Source organism: Gallus gallus, chromosome 5, assembly GCF_016699485.2.
Source record: "Gallus gallus isolate bGalGal1 chromosome 5, bGalGal1.mat.broiler.GRCg7b, whole genome shotgun sequence".
NCBI classification, from domain to species: domain Eukaryota; kingdom Metazoa; phylum Chordata; class Aves; order Galliformes; family Phasianidae; genus Gallus; species Gallus gallus.
In genome coordinates this window covers 4,167,475-4,193,335 of record NC_052536.1, presented here as the reverse complement: position 1 = coordinate 4,193,335, position 25,861 = coordinate 4,167,475, and the positions used below count along the sequence as shown (strand labels likewise).

Genomic DNA, 25,861 nt, shown 5'->3' with positions numbered 1-25,861 from the left:
TTGGAAAAAAAAAAAAAAAACTAAAAAAACCCACAACCTCTCCCCAGAACAACTGAAACCTAACTTTTTCAAAACATCAGCTTATGTCTAATCCATGTTTCAGGTCAGTTTAACGTAAACACAACTGGCATTATTTCTATTTAGCTGACTCCAGAGACCACAATTTTAAAAGAGCTCATGAACAGGACGGAATCAGAACTATTTTTTGTCTCCATCCAATTAGAGTGAGCAAATGCTCCAAGGGAAAAAAAAAAAGAGTAAATGCTCCATTAAAAGGAAGATACTATGAACACATAACCATATGGAAGAACATCTAGGTATATAATGGTATCCTCATTAGAGCAGAATGAATCTACTTAACATAGCTCAAAAACTGCGAAATACCTTGAATGAACAGATTTCATGGGGGATATCATGTTCACACATACATACTTCTGAATTGAGTACTGTCCAGCATGTAATTAAATACAACTATACTGCCTAATAAGAACTGAATCCCTGAAAAGTACAATGATCTACTTAACACATTTAGCTTAATTTAAACTAAATAGTTATAGCTGTGAGATTACATTTCCCTTCAATATGAAAGAAGCTTTCCTGAAACTCTGCACCACTTTGTCCAACCCAGCAGTGTTTCTAACTTTAGAACTTGTGTATATGTATCAACTTTACAATTCCATATGTGGGGGATGAAAACAAATGAAATATGTAAAAAATATGAGTTACCACTGTCCAGATCCTTCAACAGTAAGCCCATGTTGGCAGCTGTGAAACAGCACTGTATTGCTAACAATCATTCTGAAAAAATATTCTGAAGTATATTTGCATCATATTTTATCATGTTCCTTTAAAGAAATCATTTATGTTAAATCTTTGTGATTCGGAAAAGGTAAATGAACATGCATATTTGATGTAAGTTGAAATTTACTGTTTGGAGAGAGATGTTTCAGATAGAAAATGTTCTGGAGTTCGCAAATAAAGACTGAAAAAGAATTAGATGGACATTTGGATATCAACCTTTCAGCTGTGAGAAAATATAGCCTTTGTATATAATCTGTGTGTTACATGATTAATTTTATAGCAATGGTGGAGTCAGGTGTCTTGGTGAATATAAATCTTTAATAAACGCAGGTGCATTTTATGAGATTATAATAACCAGATTAAAACCTTCAGTTCTTTGAATTGTTAATTTGTGAATCAGAAGAAACAACTTCAAGCACCTTGGTTATCTCAAAATATTTTAATTAATCAAACCAAATACATAGCTATGAGTGATCATTCATTACCTTATCACAACAAATACAGAGGTCAACCTTTTTTATTTTACAGAATTATAACAGTGATGGAATGATGGTAATGTTGACAAGTACTCATCTATTAGGCCATGCGTTTCTGTATGAATCCTTCTTTGTTTTTTGGCTCAAAGCTTGCTTTCTGAGGCATTTCTTGTGATAAGATTCTGACTTAGATGAGAGGTGGGTGCTGCTGTGTGGCAATCGACATTAATGCGTGGAGAATTTACATTTGAAAGCATTTCTTTGGAGCTGTTTGCCTCGGGAAGAGAGTGCTCAGGAGTGTTTACTGGTGGAAGATCTGGCCTGTGAATAAATAGCCCCGACTTGGTATGGGAAAATTGGAGAATGATACCATCCTGTCCTGTGAAAAACAGGATGCAGATGGGCATCCCTGCTCCCTCTTATCTGCTGGCAAATCCTGAAAGATGGGAACAAAGGAGTTTCTGCTAAGATCCCAGAGCCAGAAGCTGCCACTCCAAAGAGAGCTGACTTGACCACTTTGGACTTATAAATAAGTTTGTACTGCCATTGCAATCATCGCCATCATTGCTGTGGACACCATCATTGTCAACAGAACAACAATGCCCGACAACCCACCACTACTGAAGATCAATGACTGAACTATGAACCATGCTGGACCATGGTGGTGACTATCTCCCTCTTGCTTCTATAAAGACTCTTTGCTTCTATTTCCTATCTTTTCTATCACCCTTCTCTCCTTCCCCTTCTCCCTGAATGACTAGGATTTGTAATAAACTGGTCGAACCAACATTTGAACCGTTGTTTCTTAAATCTCACATCAGGTATACATATATCAAAGAACCTCCTCTCCCTCCTATAAATTGAAGCAAGACAGTGTCCCAGTCTTTAGGCTTGCCTGGGTCACAATGAGTTAAGAGTAGTTCTCTTGGGTTGCACATAAAATATGTAATATAGTTAATGCATGTAAGTAACAAAACATCTTTTTTTTATTATTATTAAAACATAAAAAAAGAGGGTAATAAAAACATAGAACTAGCAGGTTGGACACGTATGCGTTAGATGATGAGTATGACATTTACTCAAGGAAAAATGTTTCACCAAGCACTCAGAACCATTTATTAAAACATAATAAACTCTTCCCTTGTCTACTCTTCTTCATGCCTCTGTCCAAATACTAGTGGTATGCTATGAACAAGATCTTCTTGAGAAAATGTTTCAATTCCTTCTGCCTTCAGATTTTTGTTTACACTGCTGTAAAACAGCCTCAAACAAACAATAAAAACTGTGTACTCTAAAAAGGAGTATGTCCTACAGTTACAGGTCATTGGCTCTGCTCATGAATAGGGAAATTCTTTATGCTTTCTTTTTCTGTGGTCTGATGTTTTAAAACCACGTGTCTCTTGCTTAAGATAAAAATGTTAAACATGATACATGAACACCACTCTACATACTCAGACTATTTCAAAACCCTAAAAACACTATGAATAGCTTGTAGCCCAAACCTACAAATAGAGAAATAAGATGTGAAAGGTTAAACACCAACTTAATTGCATTTAGAAAAAAAAGACAACAAGGCAATGGTGTGAAGATGTAAAAACAGACAAAGCACATCACATTTTTAGCTTCCATTTGGATTGCTTTTTTTTTGTTTTTGTTTTTGTAGGAGTATGGTAAGTTATAGTAAATTTCCAACTGTTGCTATCAAGCAACTTCTAACTTCTCAAAATATTCAACATACATACTTTCTCTTCATTAATTTTGACATTCTCCAAGGAAAAAAGTATTCCCCAAGAATGTAAAGCAACACTGGGTACACACAAACAATGTAAGTGAATTTCAAAAATAATAAAGTTATTTCACCTGCTACAGAAGTTCTTGGGGCCTAATAGATTTTATTGTAAAACAATCTCAAGGGCTTTCAGACTTCTTGTACTGCAATAGTTCAAAAATAAGATGTGACCTCAGGTCAAGACCCTTCAACTAAGGTCATAACACAGTAATTATATTATACTATGACACAGAGTATAGTATTTCTGACAGATAGCACTTGGATCCATATTTCTCAATTATATGAAAGAGTCAAATGAGAAAGAGAGAAGAGCTCAAAGTCTAATGCATTTCAGGCTCTTCTGCTTTCAGTTAACATTATATTTCCCTTTTATTTCCCTCAGCTGAGAGGGATGAACACGGAAAAAAAAATAGTAAAGCATGAATATAACTTCTACAAAATTAACAGAGAAAATCTTTACCTAGTTTCTCTGAGTTGTCACAGAGGTTGCTGTGACATCAATTACAAGGAATTTCACAGAAAACTATGATTATGCTTTCATGGCACTTCAGTATTTTTACATGCATAGAACAATAGTTGCTCTTGATCCTTTCACCATTGCTACTCTTATAAATTCTATGTATGAATAGATACAATGCCAGGAAGTGATGATTCCTTGTCAGTAATGAAAGCTACCTTCGACTCAACCAGAGTAAATGGTTCCTTTGAGAGAGATGAAAAAAAAAGTTTTTCAGCTAACTCTTGCCAAAGCCATCAAATGAGGGGACCAGTCTGGTGCATTATTTTGATTCAGTAACTCCACTGAGATGTCCAGAAGGGGTGCCAATCAGTACCAGCTGTAATTAGGATATTGGTACAGGCCTGGTTTGATAGCACTGACTCACTTCACCTAGGTCACCCAACAGCTGTCAGACAGCTGCTACTTCCACTCACTGCTGCTCTGAGCCAGAAACATCTACAAGACGAAACATACCATTTGTAAATCCCTGGAACTTTCAACATCCTACGTAGAAATTGTTATGAACATTACTCAGCCTCAGTGCAACCCTCCTCTCTGTATACGTGTTTGTATACTGTGGAAAAAGCCCATACATCTGTCTGAGAACAAACAGATCAGTCCAGGTTGGGTTTTGTACTACAAAATTACAAAACCAAATAGCCAAATCACAGACACTGATTAACAAAGACCTGAAAACGAGAAGAAATATACATGAAAAGTAGTTTCCAGGAAAAAGTTTTTCAAATATTTTTGTTTTCAAATTTAAGGACTAAAATCACATTTTTATCCTGCATGTTAAGATCATAGAAATACCAGTTTTAAGTATTCGAGAGTTGGTGAACATTTAAGTACCAAGTGTTTCCACTTATGGTTTGGGAAAATTAAAAGGTATGCCTATACTCTAGAAGTTAAATACATCTTTCTGCATAACTTGAAGACATCACAAACAAAGCAAACAAGAAAACATCACTTCCCAATAACCTGTAGAACACTCAACTTCTTACATTGCCAAAAACAGTACTCCAAGGATGATTACACTTGCTCTTCTCTCCTCTTGTCAATTGTCCTTCCATCTCTGTAACACAGCCTCCTACTCAATCCATTATGAAACTAGTTATTTCCTGCTTTGATCATCCTCCTGTAGCTTGCAACAAAATTTCCTCCCCTTATCCATCCAACAGATTCCGTAAAAGGTGGCTTCCTTGATTCCTCACATCTCATCCAAGTACCAAAAATTGGGTATAACATTGTCACAGACATAGCCATAAGAAATTTCAGGATGCCTGAAAGCTAACTGCTCATTATTTTAAGACTCATTTTTACCTTTATATAAAGTATCCATTCCTTTATTGTGTCCAGTAACAAATCTTCAGTGAAAAATACTGCTTGATATTGAAGCTATAAACACAGTTTTAATTAAAGGAAAATAGTTAATCAAAAGCACATATATCAACACTGATTTCCACTGAATATATCAGAAATCTTGAGATATTTTATATCTTTTCTAAGTTACTCACCACAGAATTGTAGGGATTAGAAGAGATCATTGAGTCCAACCACCCACTAAAGTAGGTTCCCTACAGTAGGTTACACAGGAAAGCATCTAGGGCGATTTTTAATACCTCCAGTGGAGACTCCACAGCCCTCTGGGCAGCCTGTCCCAGTGCTCTGTCACCCTCAAAGTCAGGAAGTTCTTTCTCATGTTCAGATAGAACTTTCTGAGTTCCACTTTCTGCTCATTGCCCCTTGTCCTGTTGCTGAGAACTGCCTGGCCCCATCCACTTGACTCCAGCCCATTAGATATTTACAAGCATTGATCAGATCCCCCCTCAGTCATCTCTTCTCCAGGCTGAACAGCCCCAGGTCTCTCAGCCTTTCCTGAAAACAGAGATGCTTCAGGTCCCTGATCAGCTTTGTAGCCTGGACTCTCTCCAGAATGGACTCTCTCCAGAAGTTCCCCATCTTTCCTGAAAGTTCCTCTTTGGCTAATTTACAGATTAAGGAGAGAATATATTTCTCGGAAAACTCAACAGTAATACAATAAGGCAAATGATTCTGAGGGTAAACATCAAAATTATAAGCCTCACCAATATTTGAGAAAATGTACCTTTTACATTTCTTAATTATCACAAAGCTTTGCTGAGTAACAGGAGCAAATTCTACTATTTCATGAAATTTGCAGCTAGCCAGAATCAAAACCTTTGTTATATAATGAGTAACATTTTGTTTTGCATAACACCTTTATTACATAATATACGTAAAATATGTAATATGCTGTCATCTTTCAGATGTGCCAAGGAAGCCAAGCCATTGGAATGATATGCCTTTCACTTGTGGGACCTGTCAGTTCAAAGAATGAAACACTGTCCCAACAGAAGAATCATAAATCTTTTTCTGACTTCACATTGCAATATCTAGGGATTTTACTTCGTAGTGTATATGAGGTTACCATGAGGAAATGGGCAATCCAGTTCTGCAACATTTGGTGGAAAGTGTAAGAGCAGCTGAATACCTGTATTATCATTTTGGATCTACCAAATATGGTGACTCTCAGCTTTATTTAGAGTTTAACTTTAAAGATAAGGAGTCTCCTTTATATGGCTGTAGTGGAATTCCAGGGTCACAGCCTGAACCAATGGGTGGGCTATGTGAGTGTGTGAGTGCGGCGGCGCAACGGTACGAACGGGGGAGGGACACATTCCTCAGCTCGTCTCTCTCTGCGCGCTGTTACCGGGAGGGGTGAGTCAATTCCTTTTGATATCTTTCCCTCGTGTGCCTATTTCTCAAATAAAGGCTCTATCATTACCTTCATTTATTCTACAATGGCTGGCACTCTTTATACTGGTTTTCGTTCCCTCTCCTACTCACCTCATGTAACCTCCCTGGAACACACTCCAGCACAAATTAAGAAAAAGGCAGAACATGAACATAAAGTCTGAAATCACTGGCTGGGAAAAACAGTGAATCAGGTGTCCAAAAGTTTCAAAAATGCTCAGTTTCCATGACCAGAGAAATCAAAGAGATTCGATGAATTAGAAGAATTATTCAAGAAAAAACAAAACAAACAAACAAACAAAAACTGGACAAACCACAGCAGTATGGTTTTGTTTGGATGTATTGCCTCTACTGATAAAAGCATACCTGGCTATGCCAGTTCAGAATACTTTCTTTTCACAAGCACAATCACAGTGGTTCTATTTTTGTTCAAGCACAAGTGGCCAGGATATGGCATAATTCTGAAATAAGGAAAGACTTAGCACCATAATTTCCATAGCCAACAAGACCACACAAGTCTATCAGATTCAATATGTACATTTTATGTAAATCAACAAATCTGACTTATTTTTATATCTATCAATATCTACTACTACTTTAATAATTATTTCAAAAAGTTTTGTTTGTCTTCTACTGGCAGTTTACACAATCACTTTCTAAGGAACAGCATTCATTTCTATGTTTTAGAATGCTTTTGACTGTTAAAAAAAGGTAGCAAAGCATTAAAATCTTAAGCATTATTTCCTCATTCATTCTATACTGGCATTTTTAAAAGATATTTTTATAAAACTCTCCTGTCCATCCCCCCAATAACCCATACAAAAATTCATACTTTCATTAAAGACACAATACTGCTTCAGTGAACACAAACAAAATTTGCAGCTGGCATTAGAATGAAGAAAATTTTTATTTAATGCCAAAATCCTGTAAGAAATTCTGTATATACATCAGTAGATGTTAGAAATGTAAGAGCTATGCATATTTGTGGCATAGTTTGTTTGTAAAATAAGAATATGTCTATCCAACTTCCACGAGTATTCATTTATTAGATGAACAAAAGGTTTTGTTTTCTGACAGTTGTTTGTACATAAAACAAACTTGGTAAGCAGAATGTATATTGATGATTTAAAAAGCAACATGCAATGAACTGTCAAAAAGACTGCTTCTCCCTAATGCCCATGCAGTCAATTGCTTTAAAATGACTCCTATTACAACTCGATTTACATTTTTGTGAGACCGTTATAAAATACAGACATATAGCATCTCCTCATCCTCCCTACAAAACCAAATCACAAATGTAACTACTGTTAGATTTCATTTAGCTAGCAAAGCAAATTTACACAATGCTTTTCCATATCATAAATTCTTGCATTCTGAAGTGCTCTAGTCACAGAGAGAGCTTGCTAAAGATTGTACATAATTGTTGCTTTGACAGACCTGCTGCTACTAATACTTGGAATATATTTGCATAGCCTTTGCCTTGTTAACAAAATATGAGTCTAGATCTTGAGACTCAGTGGTAATACTATGACATAATGAATGGAAAAGCAATCTGAGCTACAGAAGATTTTTTCTTAATTATTCAGCAGCTGACAGTATTGGTGTGGGCTGATACAGCCCTACAAAATTTTTATTTCCTTTGACAAACTATTTCTTTGTTTGACATAGCAGTTTAAACCCTAGAACACTAAGAATGAGTAAATTTGGCATCAAGAATTTATTACAAATGAAACAAGTAACTTTTTCCTTCCTACATGTAATTCCTACTAAGCCACCTCATATAAAAGCATGTTTGCGTTCTTAAATTACTCCCAGCAACCTCAACCTTTTCACACTTTAAAAAATTCATTTGAAGAACACAATCTTACTAATAAAACTACCTTGTTTAGTAACTTTAAATCTTGTGTTGTAAAGACAACATTTATTTAGCATCCACATGGAATCTTAAAGGCAATTCTGTGTTAAATTCTAATTCTCTCCTGACATGTATGAAATATTTTGTAAAAAAAACTCACAGTACTTAATTTTTAAAAAGTGCACTACTCATGAATCAAAAAGTATCCACAGCTAAAGTGTAAAAATGTAACTAAACAGCTATACAATCAACAAAGTCTGATTTTTTCCAGCAGCCAACATTTATACCTTAAGTTAAAAAGATACCATATGTAGTAACCAATGTGGAAACATAATAATGTGATTGCAAGGCTATCAGAAGCTGTTGCACAAGTAGATTCAGACCATCATGAAACATGATCCTTAAAAATGCATAACCAAATAAGTATTTTAAGATAAGTTCCTATGAATCTAGAAAAGGATACATTAACTTAGTTAAATTGTTTGTAACTACCCCAGTAAAGGATGCCTAAGTTCATAAAGAAATGAACAGAGAAAAATGGAATGAGTTGAACAGCATAGCATGCAAAAAGATGTCATAAAGTGACAGAAAAGAGAGCTTGTATGAGCTGGAAGCTTGTCAGCTGCTCATGGCTGGTGACCGGTCACAAGTGGTGTTCCCTAGGGGTCGGTGCTGGGGCCTGTCCTGTTTAATATCTTTATTGATGACCTGGATGAGGGTATTGAGTGCACCCTCATTAAGTTTGCAGATGACACCAAGCTGGCTGGAAGTGGTGATCTGCCTGAGGGTAGTGAGGCCTTACAGAGGGATCTGGATAGGCTGGATAGCTGGGCTGAAGCCAATGGGATGAGATTCAACAAGACCAAATGCCGGGTCCTGCACTTTGGCCACAATAACCCCAGGCAACGCTACAGGCTTGGGGCAGAGTGGCTGGAAGACTGTGTAGAGGAAATGGACCTGGGGGTGTTGATTGACGCTAGACTGAACATGTGCCAGCAGTGTGCCCAGGTGGCCAAGAAGGCCAATGGCATCATGGCTTGTATCAGAAATAGTGTGGCCAGCAGGAACAGGGAAGTAATTATCCCCCTGTACTCAGCACTGGTGAGGCCGCACCATGAGTACTGTGTCCAGTTTTGGGCCCCTCACTGTGAGAAAGACATCGAGGCCCTGGAGCGTGTCCAGAGGAGGGCAACAAAGCTGGTGAAGGGTCTGGAGCACAGACCTTATGAAGAGTGGCTGAAGGAGCTGGGATTGTTCAGTCTGGAGGAGAGGAGGCTCAAGGGAGACTTTATTGCTCTCTATAACTACCTGAAGGGAGGTTGTAGTGAGGTGGGGGTTGGCCTCTTTTCTCATGTGACTAGTGATAGGACTAGAGGGAATGGCTTCAAGCTGTGCCAGGGGAGGTTCAGGCTGGACGTTAGGAAATACTACTTCTCTGAAAGGGTGGTCAGGCACTGGAATGGGCTGCCCAGAGAGGTGGTGGAGTCACTAAGCCTGGTGGTGTTCAAAGAGTGTTTGGATGCTGTGTTGAGAGACATGGTTTAGCGAGAACCATTGGTGAAGGGCGAATGGTTGGACTGGATGATCCTGTGGGTCTTTTCTAACCTTAGCGATTCTATGATTCTATGATTCATGACCATGAGGAAAAGGAATGTGAAGTTGTATTTGACCATAAAATGAGCAGTACACAGTCATGTGAGTGTAACCATAAAAAAGAAAACAAAGATGTACAAGTTAAAATTATCTTCATTAGAAATAGAAAATCATTAGCTGTAAGACTTCATCTGGAGTACTGAATGCTATTGTGGGAGCTTTACTTAAAAGGGAACAACTCAAAGTAGAATTGGCACAGAGATTACTGGAATAAGAACTATTATTATGAGATGAAACTAAAAAAACCCCTTAATCTTGTTTTGCATACAACAAAGAAAGCCAAGAATAGATGTTAATATTGTCTACTGAGTATTTTAAGTGCCAGGGAGAGAAAAGAAGTAAAAGATATTAATCAACTATTAGTTAATTTTATTTAACTAAAATGAAATTAAGTAACTACTATAACCAGAAATTTCCAAAAAAAAAATCCTATCATGAAAAATTAGACTCTAGAATAGCTGAAGTACTGCATATAGAACTCCTAATTACTTTCTGAGATAGAGCACAGTGAAGGAGATTAAATTATGCAATGGTTTGTAATAGGAAGTGATTGGATTCAATGATCTAGAAGTCTCTTACCGTACATTTACATTTCAACAGTTATTGTAATTCTCCATTGTAAAGTTCATCCTTTTCCAGTTATTCTTCTCAAAGTGATGACCAGACTTTTGAACCAAACATAACACTGACATTGACTGGAAACTTCTACTTTCCAATATCAAATCCCTAAAGACACTACTTTCAGATAAAATGATTTACAGCTTTTTAAAGTTCATTAGACAAAGCAACTCCCAAAGCCTTTTCTTGCTACAAAAGGATGATTTGGATCCTGAGTAACCCACTTTTGACCATTACTGAAGGAAAAGGTCTGTATCTATTTCTTCACTAAGAGCAATAAGATAGTTTAAAGGCATTAACTTATTGTGACATAGAAGAAAAATTCTGCAATAATCAAGAAAACCCCACCAAAAAAAACCACCTAAAACAAAACAAACAAAAAAGCACCAAAACAAAATCACTTTAGTCCAGCGGTTATTTCTGTATTTCTTTCCAATCAGAATACAGGAGGACTGGTTGATCTATAAACAACGATTCAAGAGTTTGATGGTTTGGTATTCTATGCACTGTACTTTCCCCACATTTATGAGTACATTCTCATGTGCTTTATGTAGTTGCTGATTCCCTGGTTTGGTGAATTTTCTTTTTGTATTTCTAGTTTTATTAGAGGCTAAGACGGTACAGATAAAATAAGTATAGGTAATTTCTATATGAAATGAAATGCCCTCTGACTGCTAGAAAATGCAAGGTAATAGGACCTTGGCAGTCTTCAGAAAACAAGTACAGTCCACTTTGTTTAAACTGAAGCTTTACAAAACTGAAACTATGTAAGAATCCTTTTCATACAACAAATGTTCAGACTGCTACAGAGAAGTGTTTTCTAGAATCATAGAATCTCAGTACAATTTGTTGTAAGAGACCTCCAGAGGTGATCTAGTCCAGTTCCACGCTCAAAGCAGGTTTGATCAAATGGGATTGCTCAGGGACACATTCAGCTGAGCCTTGAACACCTCCAAAGGTAAAGATCCCAAAACCTCGCTGGGCACCTTGCTCCAGTACTACCACCCTCATGGCAGTCTTTTCCCCCTTATATCTAGTAAGAATTTCCTGCCTTTTAAACTCATGTCCCAGAAACTTAGCTCCAGCTATATGGCAGCACTTCAGGCAGGTGAAATGCTTTAGGAAACACTGAAGATAAAGCTGGTAAAGGAATTAAAATTATTTAAGTCTTCAAGAACACTCTAGATCACTGATGCTGTTTCATGAATACTTTTTTTTCAGAAATTTAAAGATAAAATTAATACAAAGCAATCCTTAGTATCATTATTCCAATTATAATATAAGTGTGGTTTGACACATCCTCTAGAAAAGTAACTGTTCGGTCTACTTTGTCACATATGCAGCTAATAAAATTCGTCCTGAATCATTTACATGTATATTTCAGGTAGGTTCCTTTTTTATATCTGTGTATTAATACAAGACTCAATTTTTGATGTTGGATTCTTGACAGGATATGAAATAATTACTCATCATTACCTGAGGACATGAAAATATTAAGACTGAAACTGTACAAGGTTTTACAAGTTGTATTTTTGTGTATTCTCAAAATAACTGATTTTTCACTTATATAGCTTATCTTTGGGAGCGCTGCTAAGTGGAGTTTAATTGCTATCCATTTGCTATGATACTCTTTTAGCTGAAAATTTGTTGTCAAGTAGAATAATTCCCATTAGAAAAAAGATATATTTTTTTATTACACAAATATATTCATATTCCTGATCACATGATGAATTATTGACATGAATATAAATATAATTATCTGCACTTTAAGAGAAAAAATATCTTTTTTAAAAAGATAAGTGAATTAATCTTTCTCATGGGAAAACCATTGAGAATCCATTACATTCTCCAAAAGACACAATGTGGCTCCACTGGTGTTACTACAGTGTGCTTTAGTAAAGTTTCAAATCTCCCTTGGGAAATGCCAAAGAAATGCCTTACTAATTTAATGCATTGCCTAGAGTATACTCTTCCCTGAGGTTTCATAACATGAAACTGAGTATAACTTAATTTGAAAAACTTCCACAAAAGAAACTTAAAAGACAAAGTATTTCCAATAATTAAATATCAAATAAAACAAAATTCAATAGAATCATCAAGTAGAATGCCTTAACATTAGGACAACCATAGCTCTGATTTTACTCTGCAAAACAGTTATGAACTAGGCATAGTAAATTCCATCCCTACCACATGTTGTGCAACATCAATGACTTTTGTGTTATATTTACAGTATGGATATTAGATTTGTTATGAAGCATATACTTGGATTTGATTTAAAAGAGTAGTCCTGAGGCAATCCTGGAGCTATTCTATCTTAAAAAAGGCCACAAAAACTGTTGCCCAATGAACTTCCTCTACAAGACCAAATGCTCGGTATTCATGTGCATGGATTGACTTCCCCACATAAAGCACTTCCGACATCTACTGCTTTTCTCCTTAAAAGCAATGAGTTAGTTGAGATATAGATTATTATCACAACATTACAGAAGATGCTGTCTGGTCAGAGAGTTCTACTAAATGGGGAGGTAAAACATAAGCACATTTTGTTACAATTATTTTACATCATTCTTTTTATACAGGATCTAGGAAAGCAAATCGAGACCAACAATGTATTAAGTCAAAAACTCTTTGGAGACTTCTTAACAGATTCTCTTTGCAGTTTATCTTTATTGCTTGTTTACCTGATACCATCTCTTTGTGGATCACTCAGATGAATACTGAGATCTTCTCTAAATTTAAGTGAACAGTAGAACAATATTCTGCACAACTAGTACATACTTCAACAAGTATGCATCCTCCTTCTGCTACTTTAACTAACGAATTTTTGCAATCGATGCTCTTCTGAATGAAATTGAAAGGTTTTTGCTGATCTCAGGGACCTGAACCAAATTTCTCTCATAGATCCTTTATCAGGTCTGTATGTGTTTAGCAGTTATGCACCAGTGTTTTAGACAGGAGAGAAACGATCCTTTTAGACCATCATCTGAACACCTGCACTTACTGTACCATTTTTTCACTTACTGTACTGGTCTTGGAGCACATTATTTGGATTCCTATCCAAAGAATCCAAATATGAAGATGAGTATTTGAAACATTCTAAGTATTAAGGGGCATTCAGTTCTAGGGATAAGAGTATTTACCAGTAAAGAATGCAAAATGAATAAAGTACAGATGTCAGCTTGAAAGAGCCTCCACTCCTGATGTAATGCAGACAAGTCTTACACATGTTTCAAACACAGATCTGGGAAATCAGCTGAACAAAAATTCCACCATGATACAGACTCATGTTTCCAGGTGGTACTGGGCTCACTTTACAAAACACCTCAAAAAAAGATGAGAAAAGGTGCATCTTTAGCACTTCCTTGAAAAATTACTGAAGAACAAAAATGTAAGAGCCAAAAAAATAAAAAGGCTATGTAGATAGGTATTTACTAGAAAAAGCCTCATGAAGCCTGTATTTTGATTAAGAGAATTTTCTTTTTATTTTTTTAACAGAATGTGTGGGCTGTAAATACTGACTATAGAGCATACATAGCTCTATATGTTTTCTATTCAACTGAAAAATATACCAAACTAGGAAGTTATGAATTAAACTTCTGTAGGGTGCACAGAGAGTTTAAAAAACATCAATCCAGTTATTAGAAACATTCTGCAGCCAAACTAGATGGGATGATAACCCAACAGGATTTTACGGGCACCAATTCTTGGCCTCAGACAAGTGAATCATTACTATACTTATGAAACAGTAAATTATTTATTATCATTTAGAGGTTCCAAGTGGCTCTGAGCTGAAAAATACATATATATAAAAATTAGCATAATGCTGGGGAAAAAAATGAGAATTTCATTATTCAGCAAAATATCCTATATTAGAATGTGATGCTGCTAGGAAAAAAAAAATGAAATACTTCACACTATAATGAGTAGAAGTCAGATAAACAAAATTAAGAGTCAATTATTCCATGCTACACAGAACTAATTAGGTCTCACCTGAAGTATTTGGACAAGTTACAGATAGTGTGCTTTAAAAAAAAGTAGTCAACAAACTGAAAAAGATCCAGAGACCAACACAAAGGTGGTTAGAAATAATGACTCATATGGAAACACTCAACATTATGTTATGCTTTGTTCTGTTTTTCTTCTGGGATAAAAGAAAGCTGGAGGGCATCAGGATGCTTATCTCTTAGAAGTTGTTAAAAAGATGGCAGAATTCAATCATTCTGGATGCCAAGTGAGAACAAGTCAAGGAACATTTAGCTAAATTGCCAGAAAAGCAACCATGAACTAGACATTAGCATAAATTCTTTATGTGTAAAACCCACAAAATCACCAGGACAGGTGATTTATGCAATTCCTATTATTTTAATACAGTTTCCAAGAACAGGGAAGAAAAAAATACTTAAGGAATTCCATCAAAATATCTGATGTTGTCTTAGATTAAGAAAATCAAGTAGATAGTGTCTTGCCATTGTTTGAAATGTATGTTTTTAACATTTACAATTTATTTCCTCCAAATTTAGTTTTGGAAGTCACTCATGGTTAAAATTCATTAGATTCTCTGTTTGCTCATTTAAATTTACAATTGGGAACATCTGAACGTGACTGACGCAATTTTTTCAACACCATCTCATAGTCTTTTCAGTCTTATTTCCTGAGACTTCTGAGAGTGCTTCCAGGAGTTCTTTTCTTTTTTCTTTTTTCTTTTTTTTTTTTTTTTACTCCAGACTTGTCCCTCTGTACTAATAATATAGGCAGAAGAGACCCCTTATCTTCTACCCTTGTAGTCTAGACTTTCACAGGTATGATTTCTATAAGGTAGAGATCATGCAGCCTATTATTTTATGCACTAATAAAGCAATATTTTGTGTTGATTAACTGGATTTCAGAAATATAGAAAGTATTCTGCTCAGGTCTATTAAGTCTTATTAGACTCTCCCGCCTTCAGTATCATGAATGCCAAATCATTCTCAGCTGCTTTAGTAGACTTAATTTATTTTAAATAAATATACAAAACCACCTCAGGAAAGTTACAAGGAGCGTGAGATAATTATGATTTTGGTTTTCATTTTTTAAAGAGCTGTTACATATAGAACCAATATTTTTTTTTTGTGTTAATGAAATAACTATTGCAAATCTGCTTCCTGAGAACCAAGTAATTACCACAAGACTTGAAACATCCTTGGTTCACTACCTGTGTGTACATGAACTGCCATAGGATTTTTTTCAGAAAATCTCGGCTGGTCAAATAAAACAGGAAGTGTTACGCAAGCTCCTGTAAATGAAAATGGTGGCACGAAAATCTTTAACGCATTCAAACATAGGTAACTACTTCACATTTCAAATGAGAAATGGAAAACGTCAGCTCAAAGCTGATCACAAAAGTGGCCCACCAAAAAACAAACAAACAAACAAACAAAAAAACCACCACAAAAGCAAAGAGGTGGCTCATTTGAAGGAGATTCTGGACTGGCCTGTGCAAGGGCTGAAGCAGATTGTGTGTTTAGAGAAGAGTTTTCACCAATTGATTTCATGCTGAAGTGGACAAAGAGGAATAAAGCTACAGTACTTTCCATGACAACTGTGAGAGAGTACATTTCTTGCTGTAGCTCAACACAGAAATGCACAATCATGCAAACAACTATCTTTTTTCTCTCTCTCTAAATAACAAGTTTATCCTTCACTCAATATTTCCATATAGATCTAGATAGCCTGAAGGCATACCCTGTGGTCTCACTAAAGCATCTTCTTGGCTATCCCCTACTTACCCACAGAATTTTAACTACTGATGCTGAATGGTCAATCAATATTCAACTCTGGTTCTTTGCCATCTTGCCTGTCACATTCCACATTTATATCTTTTCCATTAATTTTACCTCTGACTCATATTACTCCTCCTAAAAATGTCCTACTCCCTTCAATCATGAATTATTCAACGCACTTGGACTTTGAGTATACTTATGACACTGCACTTTTCTCAGCAAACCTTGCACAGGTCTTCTAGACCTGCTTTTTATCCTTTGCTGTATTTATTTTTCCTCTCATCCTTATATTCCTGATTTTCCTGCTTTCATCTATATTTTTCCTCATGGTTTCTCTAAGTATCAATACTATACAGCAGGTATTCTCCAAACATATTTTATCACGTTGGCCCAAGACATCAGAGGCAGATGTTAATGGTATGGCTGTAGAAGCTGAACCTTCCTTTATATTTTGTTGACATGTGACAGATGGCAGCAGAGGGGCAGTCTGACTGACAGGATGGCATCTGACATGGAAGTACAGATGAAGCAAACGGTTGTCACTGATTTCGTCCATGCTAAAAAAAAAATTGGCACCCATAGACATTCATCAGTGTTTCCTGAACACCCAAGGAGACCAGATGTGAACACAGTGAGGCAGTGGGTGGTGCATTTCAGCAGTGGTGACAGTGACAATGGATGAGTTTCACTTATGAAGAGTTTTGCAAGTGCAGCATGCAGACTCTCATTCATCTCTGGCAAAAATGCATAGCTGGTGATGGTGACTATGTTGAGAAATAGTGTTTTGTAGCTGAGAATTTGTGCTATCAAACTGTGTTGCTGTGTTCTTTGTACCTGTTGTAGTTTTGATGGAAATAAATAAAAGGCATTACTTTCAGAGCAACCTACATAAATTCTATGCTCCCTAACTGTGAATGGGTGCTCATTACAGGAGAGGTCACTTTAAAAGCCTTCCCTACTTTCTGGAGGAAAGCAATACTTTTTGAGAACACATTTCTTCATTGTATTCTTCATTGACCAAGGTATAAATGAAATAGTTATGTGCCATACTTCTTTTACCTTACTTCAACAGAGACCAAATTAAACAATATTCAGTACATGCACATTCTATTTAAGTGATATGAAATCACGCAGTTTTAGTTCTGCACAAATGAAGATCAACAGCTGAAGCTAATTAATCTTATAGCACAGTTTTTCCAAACTGCAACTGAAGTTTGAGGCCCGAAACACTGAACTGCAGATATGACTCAGATCTTCACAAGAAGCTTTCATTACAACATTTCATTAATGAAACTTGGAATAATAAATACTTGTGTACCTTGCTCCTGTAGTCAATTGAGTACATGATGAAACTGAATGTTAACAAAAAACATAACTGAAATTAATTTGTGGACCCTGAATATTCTTGTTAGATACTTCGTTCATTCTGTCAGATACTTCGAGATGATATAAGGAATATACTGTGACTGAATTAGAGACAATGTAGCATCCTGAAAATCATGGATATTCTTCAGCAGATTTATCTGAAAAGTCTAGCAATTGTGACAAATGTACCTGATGTCTCTTGGGAATGGAATGCTGCAAAAAACAAACAAACAAACAAACAAACAAAAAAAAACGGAGTTACAAGTGTAGTGAAACCATGCAGCTACTGCATGTACTATAAAATAATCTAAGCAAGAAACATACTGTTTTAGGCTTTACACAAGTATACACCAAACCTAAGGGCAATTTCTGCATAGAGAATTTTTTTTTCAAGACCTTTATCCCAGGGCTAATAATAACCTTCATATAAGGGATATCCACCCAGCAGATGTCTCAATTTAGAAGGCTATAACAGTCTAAATATGAATTCTTTTTGAAAGTTGGTCAATATTACATCAAGACTTTTTGAAATGTTGCTCTAATTTCCTGATTCACCAGCAGTTTTCAAACAGACAATCCTGTCTCTGAATCTACATGAAGTAGCAAGAGAAATTCTATAACTGTTGTATAGATTTCAAAAAGTGTTCCAAATATCATTTTAACATTTTTAAATTACTGGCACACAGAAAAGAGCATTTTGTTGGTAATTTTAAAACTGGATTAACATTACAGTTAAGTTCTAAAGTTTGAGTTTTAAAGTAGCATTCTATCTTGTAAAGGAAGATAACTGAAGTAAAGCTTGCTATAAAGCAACGTTGGGATTGCAATTAGTAGTTCTATTTATCTTCATGGGCTCTTTTTTTTTTTTTTTTTCTTAAAGCAGACTAATGCATAAAATCTCTTAAAAAGCTCTGTGCTTGCATTTATTGTTAGCTATCTGTATAGAAGTAACTAGATATCTAAAGGCTTCAAAATGAGTATATCCCAATGAAGATAGACTTAACAACCTCCTTCATGAAGCCTGTGGGCATGAACAAGTGACCTGTCCATCACGAAACATCATCCAAGAAAAAAAATTGAAAGGATCATACAGGTAACTGACCACGTTCTTTCATGGTTTCCATTCCAAGTGTGGAATTGGCTACTTCGTGGCATGTGTGTAGGGTTCAGAGGGACCATTCAGACAGAAGCAAACACAGAAGAAGCCAACAAAGCTGCTCAATTTCTGGCAGACAACACCTGTTTTCGTATTGCTCAGGAAAAAAAAAAAAAAATCTACCTCTGTAATTGCCTGCTTGCCTTCTGCAAAGTAAGTGGAATTGTCTCCTGCAGCTTGCCTTTTCCTTCTCTTACAAAATCAAATGTAGCTTTTCTCCATTTTGTGTTAATGGCCTCCAAATCCCTCCACCTCTTAAGCAGCCTTTCCACTCAGTCCCTTGGGCAAAAAAATCACTTCTTTTCAGTCCTCACAACTACTTTTTTCTACCCAGTATGTTTCAGTGATTTTCTCAGCCACTACGTGGTTTGTCTCCATTAACTTAATAAGGCCACTAAACAGATTGATAAAGAAGACAACAGAGCCCTTGACACAGTGCCTGCTCTCAGACTGCCCAAGACACCCATCCAGATGCTGCATTCAGCAGCTCTACATGGGGTCAGCGTAGGAACGCTTAGCAGAATATACAGAATTCTCCCTTTTCCCCCCATGTGTGCTCAAAATGTTGTTCACACAAAGTTACCTGAAAACAATATAATTATATAACATGTTACAGGTAGAAAATGACAGTGCCTGATACTTTAAGATGGTGCAACTTCTACTCACTTGGAAAACTGGCATATGACTGCTGAAACTACAGAACTTTTATTTGCAACCATGACCATTTATAAAATATATTAAAACTGGCCTTTTAAATTGGCGCTTGGATAAGTATTTTTACAGGGAGCTTGCAACAAAAGCTGACAATATTTTCACTGCTGATTTAACGAATAGAGAGTTATTAATGGAGTGCAACTGAAATTTATTATATAAAAGAGTGTTCCCTTCAAAATTTACAAACTTGGAGTCCACCAGTAAAGCAGCACATACAAGCAGCTGTTTCATAACAGGTGACTTCAGCTTCATGCATGAACACACAGCACATATCGCCAAGCCCCAGGAGATGTCCAAAAATGACAGAAGGAAAAATTGTTGTTGGGTATGTTTCTACATAATGGCATTTCCCATTTCCTGAACACAGAGCATGATGATGCTAACAATCAACAAGGAAAAGGATCGGATTCTTAAACACTTTTCTAGGAGGGCCATGATGCCCTGGATATCGTATATGCAAGCACCGTCAAGTCTACCACTGCTGAACTTTGAATTTTTGGGAAAAGAGCCAGCAACAAACTGAAATTTCTCAACAAGGTGTGTTTTGGCCCCCCACTCCCAATTTTATTCCATACCCCTTGCATCTCCCTAATTCTCTCTTCCTTAAGTCTTTGGCCACTTTTACATCCTGCTGAAGCTGGCAGAACTCAGCATGACTCAGCTGTAATTGCATTAAATTCTAATAAAGGCTCATGCATTTGACAATGCAGCCTAGCTTAACCCCTGACTATGAAATACACACATACAGCAATCTCAAGTGTGGCTCAATAGTATGTTTTCTGAACTCTGAATGCAGTAATTCATATTTTTATGCTGTTGTTTTTAGAAAGCTACATTTAGTAAGGTATAAAAAAGATCTCTTCCCTTATTTCTATATCAGGAAAGACTCCTAATTGGCCAGAACCAGTCATAAAAATTTAACCATGTTTCTGAAAACACGAGTGCCAAAGGGTAATGCATTGCTAATGGCTGCCAGTGGAATAAATAGCAGTTCTGACGTCAAAACTTTGTTACACTCCAATAACTGGCTCACTTGGGGTTTCAGGTACTGCAAGTTACATGTCAGTTTTAAATAAAGTTATAAAAATAGAATACATGGTGAACCATATTGTCACTATGTAACCCGAAACTATATGATTTATGTCTAATAAAATGTTAACAAAGGTGATAGATAGTATAAAAATAGTATTTTCTGTCTTATAATATCTTCTTACTTCAATATAAGAGGGCAAAACAAGGCAAATATTATTTCTCTTGCATTCCTCAAATGTATGGCCAAAACCAGAGCAAGCAATTTCAAGTGAAAGTGATATTTTTTAAACACTTAAAGTAGTTCTACCCAAAGACAGTCTAGTAAAACTCAAGTTATAAAAACTCCCACTACAATGGAACTTTGTATTTCTTCTCTAATAACCACATTAAGTAGCAAGCAGTTTTTCTTTACTTTGCTTCCATAGAGCAACTTCTTAATAAAATACCCTCTTTACATTTAATTTTGCAAAAAATACAAAATATGGGCCACGTTTGTACAACTAATGGTTTATAGATTCAGTCATGCAGCCACCACTGACAAGACTATGCTGCATGTCTGGAGCTTAATAATTGAACGAACAGAAGTTTGAATTTGCAAACCATGGTTATGATCACACAGAAGGGAATGGACAATGCTTGCAAGGTAACGTAGAAGACTAAAGATAGAAAGACTGACCTCAGAGGGTTCCCCAGACTTTTAACTGGGATCCCACCCTGGTGGAACACTAGCATTAAACCTGACTCATATTTTTCTTTCTAAATCTTAGACTGATCATACTGTCTTGACAAAATATAGCAGTAAGTGATAACATTTTCCATTTCAGGATGGCTGAAGTGCTCTGAGGGACTTCCACAAAAGAAGTCTATCATGTTTAAAAATAAAATTAGAAGTAATCTGTCATTTTGCCAAAAACTTGAGAATCATCTAATCAAGCACATCTAGGAGCACACAGTTCTGTAGCCAGGACTAGATGTGTGGCAACAGCATGGGAGGAGGCAAAAGCTGTCCAGGGATTAAAACTGCCTACCACCGGAATACATATGCTATCCTGAATACTATTAGGTCTTTACCATTGCCCTAAAATAAGTCTCTGAAGATGTGCTTTTTAATGATCACTGGTGTTCCTCATATTATAAACTGACAATCGCAGTCTCCCTCTTGTGTATGTGATTCACTTGTGGCTTCTAGAAGCCTTAAACTGGACGCAGGAAACTATATGATCTTCCTCAGTCATACCCAAAATTGCAGTGGAAAAGATTTTTCCTGCCATTAATCCCCACAGATGTTGGGAGCTGGTCCACAGTCCCATCCACGTGGACAGGAAAGATGGTCATTAAGAAGAAATTTACACTTATATAGTGTCTTCTCTGTTTCTCTCCGGCAGAACACAAACTGTTCATGTAGTTACTAATAAGTCTCCTTCATTTTAAGAAGAAGTATGTTCATCTCAAATCATTTGTCTTGAGTACCTTGTAAGCATTCCTGGGAGATCACACATTACTGCCATTTCAGAGATCAGAATGTGAACCAACTAACTTAAATATTTGTGCCATGCTTTGTATGCCTGCAAATGTAAACGAAAATGTTCACAATTTAAAAAAAATTTCAAGATGTTGCTCCAAAAGAAGCAATCAAAATAAATCTGTTCATTTGATTTGTAACCTCAGTAAAATTTGCTTTTTTGTCCTGAGTCCATCCATAATGTACGTGTGCCCAAATAATGTATAATGTGAAAGAAAAGCTACTCTACACTGCTTCTCTTTCCACGCCACTAGGTACTTCAGGTACTCAATACTTCTACTGTTACTTCTAATAGACTTCAGAAATATTTGGCAACCAATCTTTTATAATGTTTAAGAAACTGAATTTTAAACTCAGCATATGCAATCATTTAAACACAAATTTAGATGACAGTTAAAAAAAAAATTATAACCATGTTAGCATTTAACTCCTGCTCTTTTTCAAAAATGAAAAGCATTAGGACAGTCAACACCAATCTGAAAAAATAGTAAAGTGTAAAAAACTTGCCAAAGGGAATCCCTACAGATAATCACGAGCACTCCAGGGGTGGGAAAAAATAGCTTACTACATACACTAGAACATTTTCACTGCTATGTTGTCTAACTTCTGTACTTAATCCTGAATGGAAAAAAGCTACTGAGAGCAAAAACTGTCTGCAAGTGCCTTTTAAATAGTAAATTATACCCTATTTATATATTGCAAACACTTTTTTTTCAGATGCAAAACAGTCCTAATTTTCCAATAGAAGTTTTTCCCCTCCAGTGAGTAGCATGAAATGCTTAAGAGAATATGAATGAAAAGCAACAACTGTCCTTTCCAAGTACAATGGACTAGGAACACTGCATTCCTTCTGCAAAGATAAGGTGGCTGTTAATCTTGCAAATGAAGGTCACTTTTTCACTTGCCATATTCATCTAAATTTCAGCACACAGTACATTCTAACATTCTTTCCTGACACTGCAGAATAACCACTACATTTATACTACTATCTAAAATTACTATTTTTTTTTTAATACACCAAAATGAGGTAAAAAAACACAAGGGTCCTACTATTTTTTGTTTGTTTGTGGTTATAAAATCAGCCGATGCAACTGTGAAAGCTGGTGAAACAAAATTCGTCCCAAGGAGGAACAAGCATGTCTCAGCCATAAGTTTTTGTGAAGAACAAACAGCCAGACTGGTGATACAGACAACTAAGATATTGCTTGCCAGGGGCAATGGTGAAGTAATGCACATTTGCTGCCCTGGCCTCGTCCCCATTTCTGTCAGTATCTTTAATCTTCTGCTACACTGAGATTTCTACTTTTTGTCTTTTCATCAGGGAAAAGCAAGTTTCAGTCCCTTTCTTATGTGGCAGAAGTGGCAAAAGATCTTGTCGCTATGAATGGCACAGCTAAATCACCTGGTTAAAAGCCATTAAGCAATTATCAGTAAGGACAGCAGAGAAAAGAGAGCTCTGGCCAAGCACATGGGCATAAGTAGGCAAGAGTGGGTGGCAGCTCTGCTTGGTACATATTCTTCTACTTACTGTGTGCATGCATCATTTATGCCACGGTGTGATGCCCTGCTGCCATCACCTGACACAGCCAAGCAAAGAAGTCACGTTTGCATTCCTTGCAAAAAATGCATTGCTCAAGAGTTGCCAGTTTCCATGAATGCTTTCAGCTCTCCCCAAGTGCTTTCTAACAAGAGTCAAAGAAAGCATTTAACAACCCTGGACACTCATTCATTCATGTAAGACAAACATTATAACTGAAAATAAAAACACACCTTAAACTCTAAGTGACTTCACAAATCAGAATATAAACTGAAATAAACAGTATAAAAGTTGACAGAACATGAACGTGCCAAACAAAGAGACAGCTCCCCTCTAAGCTGCTCCACACTCCAGTCCGAGTTCAAGTAAAGACCTTTTGCAAGTAGCCTGTTCTGTTCAGTATATACACTTATATAAATAAGAGAGGTTTATTTCTAACATATTAAATAAGAAAATCCTCTTAGTTCTGTCTGTGGGAGGTAACAAGATTTTGCAGACAATTTCCAGACTTTTCCTGGTTTTCTACATTATACATGATTCTAAACACAGAGTTACTTCTTTCACTTAGTGAAGTGTATTGTCCCAGGTTAATAAAACTTCTAACTATAATTAGTAGTTATAGTTCCTGTGGATGGGAAATATTCCTCTCATCGTTTCCTTTCTCATTCTTGGTGTAACCCAAAATTTAAGTCAACATCATCAGAGCCAATCATATAACTTTCAGAAAGAAGTAAAAATATCATTTATTAATTCTGAGAGCTTCTCTTTGCTGCCAAAGTAATGTGCTTGGGGGTTTTTGGTTTTTATTTTTTTGTTCTCAAAACCTACAATACTCTGGAATAATTGTATTACTGTTTTTTTGTTTTTTTTTTAATTATTATTACATCTTAGAGAATTTTCCCTATGTAGGAAAAAAATAATCACTCATTTTGGTAATAAGACATGAACCTTTCATTACCTCATAACACTAGCTTTAAGAGAAAGGTTATATTATAAAAAGCACATTCTGTATCAAGAAATCCCCTGAATTTTCTAATACTTATGGCAAAAGGAAACATCCTTAAAGAAAATACCAATCAAGTTTTCAATACATCAAAAAATTATCAATGTAAACATTTAATTATAAAGGTATTCTAATATCTAATCTTTAAAGTCAAACAGAATGGAGAGTATACATTATTAGAAAAAAAGTATGTATTTCAGAGACCCTACTTTCAGTGTGAAATATGAAAAACCTTATTAGTATACACTGCTCCCAGACAAGTTGCCAAAACAGAAAAAATATTAAGTACAACCCATATCACTGTAATACTTGTGGTTTGATGATGAACATCAATAGAAGTGAATATGCCCCTTCTTTAGTCTCCTTAGCAGTTTTTTATTCCCTTTCTAAAGTCATAATCACAGAAATTTCCTCACATGTTTATATAACAGCTCCTAATGCTATATAAAGAGAAGGAAAGGATGTTGAATAGGTTATAAGTAGGATACAGGGAAGGCAGCACGAAGTACGAAGGGTAACTGACTGATCTCTTGCTTCCTTACCGACAAAATATCTAGTGAGACAGGGAGAATAAAATATGATATGAGAAGTTAAAAAGGATTTTATCTAATGTTAAATTAATATCCTTTAAATTCACATCCATCCAAGGCAAAATATTCCATGTTTTGATGTCATGATTTTTTAGAAAGGTCTTTAGGTGATGCTCAGAGCAAAAATAACATTACAGTCTTAATTAAATGGTCACGAGGTAATTATTTTTCCAAGTACAGAATTTATGAACTTTTCCTAATGTGTCTGCAAAACAGTCTCAAATGAAAACAGACTATGCAAAGGGATTTTAAACTTAAGAAATACTAGGAAAAATAAAGTTGTAATTGTTTTCTGCTTTATCATTCTGAATGCCAGCATAATGAGAACAATGAGCAATTCTTTACAGTGCAAACAAAAAGAGGGACCAAAACTTAGTAAAGAAAGGAACATTTAGCACTCTACCCTGGCACTGTTTTTGTGGCATGTCAGGAAAGAATGGACAACCTGAAAAAGAAATTGAGTTTAAAAAAAACTGAGGAATGTTAGCATCAGATTCAGATGAAGAAATTAAGTGGCTAGATTCATAAGACAGATTTAGTACTCAGGCAATAAAGGAGGATCTTGATTAACAAATTTAACATAAAATTCATTTTTCTGCATTGTAATCTTGTGTTGTCAGAAATCTATTATATCTCTTATCTTAGTATGGTGAAATAATGTGTCACTTTACTGAATCCAATAAAGTAACACATCTAATTTTCCATGAGAGGTGAAGT

At 35.9% G+C, this 25,861-nt stretch overlaps 1 protein-coding gene across 8 annotated transcripts in view; it reads right to left on the bottom strand.

Annotated features, from left to right (window-relative positions):
- The window catches only part of METTL15P1 (methyltransferase like 15 pseudogene 1), a 115,960-nt gene that overhangs the window by 28,546 nt on the left and 61,553 nt on the right, over window positions 1-25,861 (bottom strand). For 4 of the 8 annotated variants that reach the window (XM_025150640.3, XM_025150639.3, XM_025150641.3 and 1 more), the window contains exon 4: window positions 17,780-17,803. The exons of the other annotated variants lie outside the window; for them this stretch is intronic. In XM_025150640.3, coding sequence (XP_025006408.1) covers window positions 17,780-17,803 — 24 coding nt within the window. The remainder of the gene's footprint in view (window positions 1-17,779; window positions 17,804-25,861) is intronic. 8 annotated transcript variants of the gene reach the window in all.